At 61.0% G+C, this 12,058-nt stretch overlaps 1 protein-coding gene across 1 annotated transcript; it reads right to left on the reverse strand.

Moving 5' to 3' along the window:
- Positions 1-3,763: 3,763 nt before the first annotated feature.
- PERM1 (PPARGC1 and ESRR induced regulator, muscle 1) lies at positions 3,764-9,151 on the reverse strand. The gene is made up of 4 exons (XM_058039168.1): positions 8,672-9,151; positions 6,788-8,623; positions 5,695-5,803; positions 3,764-4,246 (listed from the first exon to the last, which is right to left on the reverse strand). The coding sequence occupies exons 1-4, from the start codon at positions 9,149-9,151 to the stop codon at positions 4,167-4,169; spliced, it is 2,505 nt and encodes an 834-aa protein (XP_057895151.1). The 3' UTR covers positions 3,764-4,166.
- Positions 9,152-12,058: the final 2,907 nt, after the last annotated feature.

Genomic DNA, 12,058 nt, shown 5'->3' on the forward strand with positions numbered 1-12,058 from the left:
CTGCTCCTGGGGCAGGAGAGCCCCGAGCTGTGCCCAGCCCTGGCAGTGCAGGACTCATCCCTGCCCCAAACCGTGTGCCAGGTGTGAGGCTGCTCCTGGGGCAGGAACAGCCCCGAGCTGTGCCCCGCTCCTGGCAGTGCAGGGCTCATCCCTGCCCCAAACCGTGTGCCAGGTGTGAGGCTGCTCCTGGGGCAGGAACAGCCCCGAGCTGTGCCCAGCCCTGGCTGTGCAGGGCTCATCCCTGCCCCAAACCGTGTGCCAGGTGTGAGGCTGCTCCTGGGGCAGGAACAGCCCCGAGCTGTGCCCCGCTCCTGCCAGTGCAGGGCTCATCCCTGCCCCAAACCCCAGCGTGGGGCTCAGCAGAGCAGCACGGGGCTCTGTGGGGCTGCACAAGCAGCTGTGCCCAGGAGGGTGCTCCAAAAATACCAGCTGTGCCCAGGAAAACCAGCTGTGCCCAGCAGCGTGCTCACAAAAACCAGCTGTGCCCAGCAGCGTGCTCACAAAAACCAGCTGTGCCCAGGAAAACCGGCTGTGCCCAGGAGGATGCTCACAAAAAACAGCTGTGCCCAGGAAAACCAGCTGTGCCCAGGAGGATGCTTAGAAAAACCAGCTGTGCCCAGGAGGGTGCCCAAAAAATCCAGCTGTGCCCAGAAGGCTGTTCAAAAAAAAAAAATCCAGCTGTGCCCGGGAGGATGCTCAAACAAACCAGCTGTGCCCCCTGAAAAACCCAGAGCAAACAGGGCCAGGCTGCCTCGGGTGAAGGGGACTCGGTTTCCAGAGGGAGAACCCAAAAAGTGCCTGGGTTATTTGGATTCCCTCACACCAGGGATGCCCTGGCACAGCCAGGTTGTTTTGGGGGTTTTTCAGGAGGTTCCCAACAAAGTTTACATGTAAAGGCTGAGTGGGTTCTTGTATTTAAATGTAAATGTTGGTGGTTGAAGAGATGTTGAATTTTCCAGCTGTGGCTGGTGCTCAGTTCTGTGAAACACCTTCAGGAGTGGGTGGGTTCAGCTCTTGGAGCTGTTGTTTTCTCTCTGTTTGCTCTGTTTTGGGGAGGATTTGTATCTGATAAACCCCAAAATATGCATTTATTCTGAACAAAATGTGCTAGGGGACATCCCAAATGTACTGGGAGCGAACACTTTGAGGGTCACCATCACATTTTAACTGACTTGCAACAGCAAAACCTGCAATGATCAAAGGGGGAGATCCCCTCGTGCTGATATTAAAGTTCCCTGTGGATTTCTGAGACTGGACAATTGGGAGAATCCACCAAAATGTGCAAGGGTTGGAGCAATGGGAGCTTCTGCCCCTTGTGCCTCTGCTCCAAACCCCCAAAACCCCTCTGGAGGGCAGTGAAAATCCCACAGAAATTCCCATTGGGAAGCTCTGCTCTGGTTTCAGCAGCGAGAGGTGAAGGGGAAGTCAGAGGGAAGGAAAAATCGGAGTGGAAAAAAATCCGAGTGAAAAAAAATCTAGGGGGGAAAAAATCTGAATGAAAAAAATCCGAGGGAATGAAAATTCAGGGTGAAGGAAAGTCAGAATGAAGGAAAAATCTGAGTGAAAAAAAAAATCCAAGAGAAGAAAAATCCGAGTAAAAAGAAATCTGGGTGAAAAAAAAAATCTGAATAAAAAAAATCTGAGTGAAAAAAAAAATCCGAGTGAAAAAAAATCTGAGTGAAAAAAAAATCTGAGTGAAAAAAATCTGAATGAAAAAAATCTGAGGGAAAGAAGATTCAGAGTGAAGGAAAAACAGAGTTAAAGAAAAATCAGAGGGAAGGAAAAATCAGAGTGAAGAAATTTCCGAGTAAAGGCAAATTCAGAGTGAAGGAGGTGCTGCAGGCAGGGCCGTTCCCAGGAGAAGGGGCAGAGGCACCCCTGGTGTCGGGGGGATGAAATCCAGGGCAGGATGAAATACGGGGTGGATGAAATACGGGGTGGATGAAATACGGGGCGGATGAAATACGGGGTGGATGAAATACGGGGCAGCACCTGCCTGACTTTTTCACGCGCCTGGCACTGCCAGGGTGTCAGCTGAGGGGCTACGTGCAGGCAGGGATGGCACCGGGGCTGCAGCATGCACCAAGGTCGCTGTGGCTGTGCCAGCTGAGGTGGGGGCTCCTGGCTGCCCCCTCCATCCATCCATCCATCCATCCATCCATCCATCCATCCATCCATCCATCCATCCATCCATCCATCCATCCATCCATCCATCCATCCCTCCCTCCCTCCCTCCCTCCCTCCTGCAGCTTTGGTCTGGGAGAAATCCTTGGCTATATTGAATCTGTGAGCTTTAATCTCCATGTTTTGGATAGAAATCCCAGGCATGCCTGGCCTTGCTGTGAGCTGGAAAGGTCAGAGAATAAACCAAGCATGAAAATTTGACGCTGCTGTGGCAGAGGCTCCCGGATCCCCTGGGACCTGCAGGACCTTTCAGTCACCTGCTGGGCTGTGACTGGCCATTAATTAGAAACATCCACACGAGACCAATCACAGATGCACCTGCTGCATCCCAAGCAGCAGATAATCCAGATAATCACTGTTTGCATTTTGTTCCTGAGGCCTCTCAGCTTCTCAGGAGCTAAGGAGCCTAAGGAAAGGATTTTTCATGAAACACTGCCCCACGGCCCTGCCTGCCCTGTGCCCCAAACCCTCGGCCCCTGCAGCTCTGGCCCCACACACACAGACACAGAGACACTGATTTATCCTCCTGCAAACCCAGCGCTCCCTCAACGCTCCCCACACACGCAGGGATGGACACAGGAGCAGTAAATGAGACAGAACTTTATTAGGAGCTTCCAGCACGTTCCATCTGCTCTCCCCCTGCACAGGAACCCTCTCGGTGGGCGTGCAGCTGCTGCAGGCCATGCAGAGCCTGTCCAGCCCTGAATCAATCCCAGCCCCAGGTCTCCCTGTGCCAACCCACGGCCTCCAGCCCACCCCTGCAGCCCTCGCGGCCTCTCAGCACAAGGAAGGAGCCTCCCCTCTCTGCTGTCACCCACAAACACCGTGGATCCCAATCCCAATCCCAATCCCAATCCCAATCCCAACCCCTCCCTGGTGCTGCCACCAGGCTGCTCCTCCTGAGCAATGCCCCGGGGTGCTGAGGGAGCCGTGGGGACAGGGGGAACTGAACCATTGCATTTCCCATTTCCCATTCCATGCTCCCCTTACCCACGTCTCCCTTTGTCTCTCTAGGAGGGGGGGCACAAAAGGAAATAAATCAAATACCCAGAGCCTTTCCCTGCTGCCTGGCACAGCCAAACCTGCCCACCTCCTCCTCCTCCTCCTCCCTGCTGTCCCCTCTCCTGACCCTCCCCGAGCTCAGCCCTGTCCCTGCTGCCCTTCCCTCGGTGACCCTGCCTGTCCCTGCTGCGGGATGGGGCCGTGTTCCTGTCCCAGCTGTCCCCAGGGACGGAGCCGCGGCGGCAGAAACCTCATCCCCGAGCTGGGGCTTCTTGGGAGTGAAACCCAAGAGGGCTTTGGTCCTCCTGCAGCGATCATGGGAGCGCTTGGCAGCGAGCCCTGCATCCCTCTGGGAGCCGCTGCCCAGCCCGGGCTCTGCCAAGCTCTTCCCAGAGCTCCTCCAGAGACATCCCGGCTCTTTTTGTAGGGGTGAAACACCTCCCTGCTTCCTCTGAGCATCCCTGTGCCCCTCTGTGCATCCCTGTGCCCCTCTGTGCATCCCTGTGCCCCTCCCAGCATCCCTGTGCCCCTCCCAGCATCCCTGTGCCATTTCCGTGCCTTTCTGTGCCATCTCCGTGCATCCCTGTGCCACCTCTGAGCATCCGTGTGCCACCTCTGTGTGTCCCTGTGCCCCCTCCGTGCATCCCTGTGCCCCTCCGAGCATCCCTGTGCCACCTCTGAGCATCCCTGTGCCCCTCCATGCCTCCCTGTGCCACCTCTGAGCATCCCTGTGCCACCTCTGAGCATCCGTGTGCCACCTCCGTGTGTCCCTGTGCCACCTCCAGGCGACTGCAGCGGGGAGGAGGGACCATCGGGGCACTGTCCTGTCCTTCCTACCGTCAGTTCCCGTGCCCGGGAGGCTCCCGCTCCCTGTGCCCTCCTGTCCGCTCGGGGATGGGGCCGGGGCAGCTCTCGGGGCCGGCTCCAGGCTTCTGCCACTGTCCAGAACAGGGCCCCGGCCCCGGGCGGCGGCTCCGGGGTTAAGTCCGGGGGTGCCCTTCCCTGACCGTCCTTCGGAAGTAGCGGATGGCCGAGAGGGTGCCAAAGCTCGCCAGGAACACTGGAAAACAGCCCAGGACATTGCCAGCGTCACCCCGGTCCCGAAGGGCTCGGGGGGACGCGCGGGGGTCGCTCCTGTCCCTTCCCCTGTCCCCCCTCCTGCCTCTGGTGTGCACTCCCAGCACACGGAATTTGCTCCTGTCCCTTCCCCTGTCCCCTCTCCTGCCCAGAATTTGCTCCGGGGCTCCCTCCTTGTCCCCTCTCCTGCCTGGACGCCAAGAAGAATCCCACTCTGGGGATTTTCTGGGGATTTTCTGGCCCCAGTCAAAAGCAGAAAATATCCAAAACTGAGAATCAAAATATGTGGGGACACAAGAAATATCTAATGGGGGTGAAACCCAAACCAAGCTCTGCTCTGCCCCTGCACCCAAGTTTTTCATTTGCTTTATAAGGGACATTAAGTTCCCTTGATTCCCAAGCAAAACCAGGAATCCAAGCCGTGTTTTTGGACCCCACACATCAAACTCAGACTGGATTTTGATTTATGAGCTAGAGGAACACAAACTCAGCTTGTTGGAAGCCCAAATGCCCAAATCCTCCACGAGGAGCTTATCCCCCTTTCCACACCTTTCCTAGGGGCATTTCCTCCATCCCAAACCCTCGGCAGGACGGGGAGCAGGCCAGGAGCTGCTGGGATGAGGGCAGGGAGCAGCCTGAGCTCAGGAGCTATTCCCAGCCCGGTGTCAGCTGCCTGCTGACCTTAGCAGGGAACATTCCTCGCCCGCAGGAGCAGCAGGGACCCTCAGTCCTGGCATTTCTTGCCATGGAAGGGGCTCTGCGGGGCAGGGATCAGGAATGCTGCTTTCCCTGAGCCCTGCTCACCCAGCCACTCCCATTCCTCCTGTGGGTTTCTGTGAATTTCTGCTTCCTCAGCTTCCTCTTTCCTCACCAGCTTCCAAGAGCTGGGCTTGGCGAGGAGAGGATCCCACAGATCCCCAGGGAATTGCAGGGCTCAGTGCAGGAGGATGATGGGGAGAAGATTAAACTTCCTCTTCCTCTCTGGGGGGAAGATTAAACCTTCTGAGCACCTCAGAAAAACACGGGAATTTTGGTGCTGGATGGAGGTTTAACCTCAACTTTGGTTATGACAAAGAACCCCAGGCAGGCTTGGCCTCGCTGTGAGACCCGTTGTGTTGGGAATTTTGTTCCTGCTGGGATGAGGGAGCCTCAGGAGGTCTTAGGGAAGTCCTGACAAACTGGGCCCTGTCAGGGATCCTGGATGGAGCAGAACCAAGGCTGTGGAGCCAGCAGCTGCTTTTGGGGAAAGCACAAAAGGCACGAGCAGGAATGGGATCAGAGGGGAGAGGAAAGGCACGGGAACGGCTTTGGAACACCAGGAAAAGGCTGCGCTTCCCCAGAGGCAGCTGCAGGTATAAATATCCCGATTTTCCTCGCTGCCAACGTCCCCCAGAGCCCTCCCACCCCTCTCCAGGCTGGCACTGTACGTACTGGTCTTCCAGGCATCCGGAGCCTGCAGGTCAGATGTCTTCACAGCCCAGGAGGCGAAGGCACAGAACACCAGGCACATGTCCTTGTGGCTCAGCACCCGGGGCTCCTCCTCTGCTGCTGCTGCCACGAGAGGAGCACGAGGCGCTGGGGGCTCTGTGCCACCCCCTGTGCCACAGCAGCCCCCTGGGGAATCAGCCCCGCAGGTCTTTGGGCACCGGGGGGACTCAGAGGGCTCCGTGCGTTCCCAAGGGGCAGTGGCACATTTGTCACCCTCAGTCCTACGCCTTGCTAAAAACCCCAAGGAAATGGGATTTTTAACCCCTCAATCCCACCCTCTGTTAAAACCCCCAAGGAAATGTTTGCTGAAGCCCCCCCCCCAGGCTGCCTCAGCGCCTCCCTGCAGCTCTGCCCAGCTCTCTGTGGGGGCTGCAGTCGGCTCTGGGGGGCAGACTGGGGACACAGCAATTCCTGGGGACGCAGGCAAGGTCCCCTCCTGTCCCCAGTGTCCCCAGGCACACCCACCCAGCTCCAGGACAGCATCTGAGAGTGCTCAGTGTCCATGGCCCACCCCACTCCTGCAGGGATGGAGGCATCCCTGAGTGCTCTGCATCCCCTGAGCCAGCCTGCAACAGCTTCAGATCAGGTTCTTATTAATTTGATCAGGCTTTGATTAAAGCTGCCTTATTAATTAGCTGTGGCCACCTCAGAGGGGTTTTTCTCAGACTGGAAGCTCCATGTTGAGGCTCCCTTTAGGATGGCTCCCTCAGTGTTTGGGTTTAGGATTAACTCTGAGCATCATTTAAGCTCAAAGACAAACCCCTGCCTGCCCTGGGGGATCAAACCTCCCCTTTATTCCCATTTCTCTCACCTGCCCCCAGGAGCAAGCAATGCTCAGGTGACCTCTGAGGTCTCCAGAGGGTGTTTGCCTGCTCAGGGTGGGTTTTACAGTCCCACATTCCCTGTCCGTGCTGGGGGACCTGGCCAGGAGCACTGGCTTGGCACGGGGGACAGAGGGAAGAGCATCCCAAGGGAGAGCCCGAGGGACAGAGGGAAGAGCATCCCAAGGCAGAGCCAGGGTGACACAGCCTGGGACAGGTCCCCCCAGGGAACAACAGGATTTACCTCTCAGTGCCAGGGCCCTGTCCTCATCTTCTGGCCACCCCTGGGCTCCTCCCAGCGGGACCAGGGCGAGCTCCTCTCCGGATCTTCTGGGCACCAGGGCCTGGGAGCCCGGGGCCTGGCCTCCTCCCAGCTGGGCCTGCCTCTGCAGCAGGGAGCCCAAAGCCCTCACGGCTTTCTTCACCTCCGAGGCCGGGGCCAGGGAGAAAATCCCTCTCCAGCCCATCCTGTTGGGGGCTGGCTCTGGGAAGAAGCGTTCATGCACATCAGGGACCGAGATAACCACGGTGTCCTTGTCTGGAGCGGGGCTGGGCGCCTCCTGGTGCAGCCCAGGGCGCTCCAGGCCTCTGAACTTCTTTCTTTTCCTGTCTTTAGCTCTGCCTTTCTTCCCGCTTCCTTCTGGCTCGGTGAAGAAGTACTCGTAGAGCTCAGGCCAGGAGATTTCCCTCTGCAAGGGCGATTTGCGCCCCTCCAGGGAGCTGCCCAGCTCCTCCTCCTCCTGGGAGTCACAGAACAGGTACTCGTACATCTCGGGCCAGGTCACATCCAGGGAGTTGGGCTTGCCAGAGGCCCCCTCGGCAAAGCACGGGGGGCTAATGGCCCTGGGGAGCTCAGCTGCAGCTTCCCAGGGCAGCCCGGCTGCGGGATCACACGGGATCTCGATGGCAGGGATCCTGGGCAGCTCGGCCGCGGGGATCCGGGGGATGTCAATGGCAGGGATCGTGGGGATGTCAATGGCAGGGGTCCTGGGCATGTCAATGGCAGGGCTCCGGGGGATCTCAATGGCAGGGCTCCGGGGGATGTCAATGGCAGGGATCGTGGGGATGTCAATGGCAGGGGTCCTGGGCATGTCAATGGCAGGGCTCCGGGGGATCTCAATGGCAGGGATCCTGGGGATCTCAATGGCAGGACTCCTGGGAATCGCAGCTGCAGGCTCCCAAGGGATCCCAGCTGCAGGAACCACAGGGATCTCTGAGGGCTTCCTGGGAATCTCAGCTGCAGGAACTGCAGGGATCTCAGCAGCAGGAATTCCAGGGGTCTCAGCAGCAGGACCTGCAGGGATCTCTGAGGGCTTCCTGGGAAGTTCAGCAGCAGGAATTCCAGGGGTCTCAGGAGCAGCAGGAACTCCAGGTATCTCAGCAGTAGGAACCGCAGGTGTCTCAGCAGCAGGAACCCCAGGTAACCCAGCAGCAGGAACCCCAGGTAACTCAGCAGCAGGAACCGCAGGTGTCTCAGGAGCAGGAACCGCAGGTGTCTCAGCAGCAGGCTGCCCCCCAGCCCCCTCAGCAGCATTCCCTCCCAACGCTGCCACATTCCGCGGCTGGAGAGGCTCCCCTGGCATCTCCTGGCTCTCCTCCCCTGGCAGAGCCGCGGCTCCGTCCGCAGGGCCCGCAGGGACAGTGTCACGTCCGCCCGAGCCCGCGGCCTGCGCTGCCCTGGGGGGCCGGGTGCCCTCGGTCCTGCCCGGGGCCTTGGGGCCGCCGTCGCCGCCCTCGGCCCGCCGGCTCTCCGCGGCCTCCTCGCTGCCCAGCCTCCCCAGCGCCGCCCGGGCCGCCTTGTCCTTGGCCCTGCCCTTGCGAGGGGACGCCGGGGAGCCCGGCGGGGCCTTGCCGGGGGGCGCCGCGCTCGGGGGCTCCCGCTCCCCCTCGGCCCCGCGCTGCTTGCGGCCCTTCCTGGCCTGCGCCGGCACCTTGGGCCTCACCACGCTGGGGGAGCCGCCGGGAGAGCCGGGCTCCGTGCCCGCCGCGTCCTGCTGCGCTGCTGCCACCCTGGGCTCCGTGCCCGCCGCGTCCTGCTGCTGCTGCTGCTGCTGCTGCTCCGAGGGGGCTCCGGGGGCTGCCGGGGCTCCTGGCTGTGCCAGCGGGGCTCGCGTCCCTCCCGCATCCCCGCCCTGCTCCGTGGCTCCGGGCGCTGCCCCCGCCGTGCCCTGCGCGGTGCCCCCGGCTGCCCGCGGGGGCTGCTGCCTCCTCTGGGCGCTGGGCATGGCAGCTGCGCGGCCGGGCTGGTGGCCGTCGCTGTCACACGGGAACCCGCCCGGCTCCGCTCCGCGCTCGCTGCCCGGCACGCTGCACTGCCCGCGCTCCGGGCGGCTGGCACCGGCGCTGGCACCGGCGCGGGCACCACGTGTCGCGGGGTTGGCACCGCCAGGCGCCGCGGGCTCGCTGCCCGGCCCGGCCGCGCTGCCCCTGCCGCCGCTGTCCCCTTGCTCAATGTCACTGAGGCTCTGCTCCTCGGCCGTGGCCAGCGAGGCCGGCGCCAGGCTGCACTCCTCCGCGGCCCGCAGGAACTCGGCCCACTCGCGGTCCGTCAGCTGGATGCTGTACTCGAAGTTATCCATGCCTGCGGCGGGGGAGCGCCCCGCGTCAGGCACGGCGGGGTGGCACCGCTGTGTGCCCCCAAAGGCCAACTGTGTGCCCCTTAAAGCCCGCTATGTGCCCCCAAAAGCCAGCTGTGTGCCCCTTAAAGCCGGCTATGTGCCCCCAAAAGCCAGCTGTGTACCCCCCCCGGCCAGCTGTGTGCCCCCAAAGCCCAGCTGTGTGCCCCCAAAGCCCAGCTGTGTGCTCCCAAAGCCCAGCTGTGTGCTCCCAAAGGCCAACTGTGTGCTCCCAAAGGCCAACTGTGTGCCCCTTAAAGCCACCTGTGTGCTCCCAAAGGCCAACTGTGTGCCCCCAAAGGCCAACTGTGTGCCCCCAAAAGCCAGCTGTGTGCCTTACAGCTGCACAGAAGGTTTGGGATAGGTTTGGGATTCTCCCCACAGCTGCACTGGGGCTTTGGGATGCTCCCCATAGCTTCCCACCCATTTTGCCTCCAATCCACCTTAAACCCAGCGCTGATGTTCCCAAAGCCCAGAGCACCCAGGGCATCCCCCACAGCCACCGCAGCAGCCCTGCCCTCGTAGGGACCCTGGGCAGGGAGATGTGGCACAGCCGGACAGCAGGACACAGCCGGACAGCAGGACACGCACAGGGACAGCAGGACACGCACTGGGACAGCAGGACATGCACAGCAGGACAGCAGGACACGCACAGGGACAGCAGGACACGCACTGGGACAGCAGGACACAGCCGGACAGCAGGACACGCACAGGGACAGCAGGACACAGCAGGACACGCACAGGGACAGCAGGACACAGCAGGACAGCAGGACACGCACAGGGACAGCAGGACACACACAGGGACAGCAGGACAGCACAGCCGGACAGCAGGACCCGCACAGGGACAGCAGGACATGCACAAGGACAGCAGGACAGCACAGCCGGACAGCAGGACACGCACAGGGACAGCAGGACACGCGGGCAGGGCACAAGGCCCGTCCTTACCTGTCCCCCAGCCCCCGGCGGGGACGGGGCCGTGCAGGAGCCACAGCAGAGCCCTCCCAGCAGCACATGGTGCCCTGCCCTGGCCGGGGCACAGAGCCCGGCTCCAGCCCTGATCCATTCAGGGACCAAAAATAAACCCTGTGTCCCTCCCCGGTGTCACCTGAGAGCCCAGGGCCACCGGGCCATATATAGAACTGCTGGGGACGGGCCAGGCTGGCTGTGACAGGGTTCACAGGGCTCTCAGGGTGAGGGGAGAGACGAGGATCTGACTCCGTGTTTCACAAGGCTGATTTATTATTTTATGATATATGTTACATTAAAACTATACTAAAAGAATAGAAGAAAGGATTTCCTCAGAAGGCTGGCTAAGAATAGAAAAAGAAAGAATGATTACAAAGGCTTGTGGCTCGGACAGAGTCTGAGCCAGCTGATTGTGATTGGCCATTAATTACAAACAAGCACATGAGACCAATCCCAGATGCACCTGCTGCATCCCACAGCAGCAGATAACCAATGTTTGCATTTTGTTCCTGAGGCCTCTCGGGAAAAAAAATCCTAAAGAAAGGCTGACTACTGCGACAGGTGGCATCCAACGTGTGACAGTGGCACAGCCACGTCTGGGGACACTCCTGGTGCCCCCTGCCCCCTCCCGGGGTCCCTGCATGGGGAAGGGGACAGGCCACCGAGCTGCCAGCCTTTGGCACACCTGGGTGGCACTGACCGTCCTCTTCCCCACTTCCTCACCTTAGTCACGCTCTGCAGGGTGACACAAAGCCACCTCGGGGGCAGGGTTCACCTATTTAGGGCACTCCCAGGGCAGGGTGACATCAGGAGGTCACGGCCAGCCCCAGGATCTTGTGACAAACCCCGCGGGGCGTGTGGCAGCACCCAGGGCCACCTGTGCCACGTGCTGCGGGCACAGCTCGGGGGCAGCCTGGCACGGGGCGCTGGCACGGCGCCCAAGAACGGCCTGGCAGGTCACGAAGCAGAGCCACAAATAGCCCTCAGCTCCCACCAGTCTTCCTCCCACCTTCCTCCTCCTCCCAGGGCCAGAAATAGCCGCCCTGAAGGAGCTGCCTGCAGGACAGGGGGTGAGGGAGAGACCCCAGAGCCAGCCCGGACCCCCAGCCCTGCCCCAAGGCTCCAGGCACCCCCTTGGCCACCAGGACCCCGCAGTGGGACACCCTGGCCAGGGCTGGGGGTGCTGTGGGAGCTGAGAGGGACCCTGCAGCCCTGGGGGTTCCACAGGCTCTGCACCCCTCGGGGGTCCTCCCCAGGGCCAGGTGCTGCCCATGCCCCCCTGCCCACCTTCCTGTGGGCACAGCTCCGGGCTCTGTCCCCATGGGCAGGGGACAGCAGCGTCCCCTGTCCTGCCCTGCCATCCCCGGGATGGCTCTGTCCCTCTGTCCCCAGGTGACAGCAGCGTGCCCGTCCTGCCCTGCTCATCCCCAAGGACAGGTGACAGCAGTGTCCCTGTCGTGCCATCCCTGGGATGGCTCTGTCCGTCTGTCCCCCGGTGACAGCAGTGTCCCTGTCGTGCCCTGCCATCCCTGGGATGGCTCTGTCCCCACAGGGAGGTGCCAGCAGTGTCCCTGCCCTGCCATGCCGTGGGACCGAAGCTCCCCGCGGTGGCGGCTGTCCCGCACTGCACGGCCGGGACGGAGCCAGCCCGGCCCAGCCCAGCCCAGCCCAGCCCAGCCCAGCCCAGCCCGGCCCGGCCCGGCGGGGACAGGAGCAGCAATCCCTGCCCGGGACACGCTTCCCTGTGGGGCTGGGATGGGGCTGGGATTGTGCTGGGATGGGGCTGGGATGATTCCAGAATAGTCTCAACATATTAGAATAATTAGAATATTCTCCATATGGAATAATTGGGATATTCTCAATAAGGAATCATTGCAATATTCCCAATATGGAATAACTGAAATA

This window comes from Melospiza georgiana, chromosome 22 (assembly GCF_028018845.1).
Source record: "Melospiza georgiana isolate bMelGeo1 chromosome 22, bMelGeo1.pri, whole genome shotgun sequence".
In the NCBI taxonomy this organism is placed as follows: Eukaryota; Metazoa; Chordata; class Aves; order Passeriformes; family Passerellidae; genus Melospiza; species Melospiza georgiana.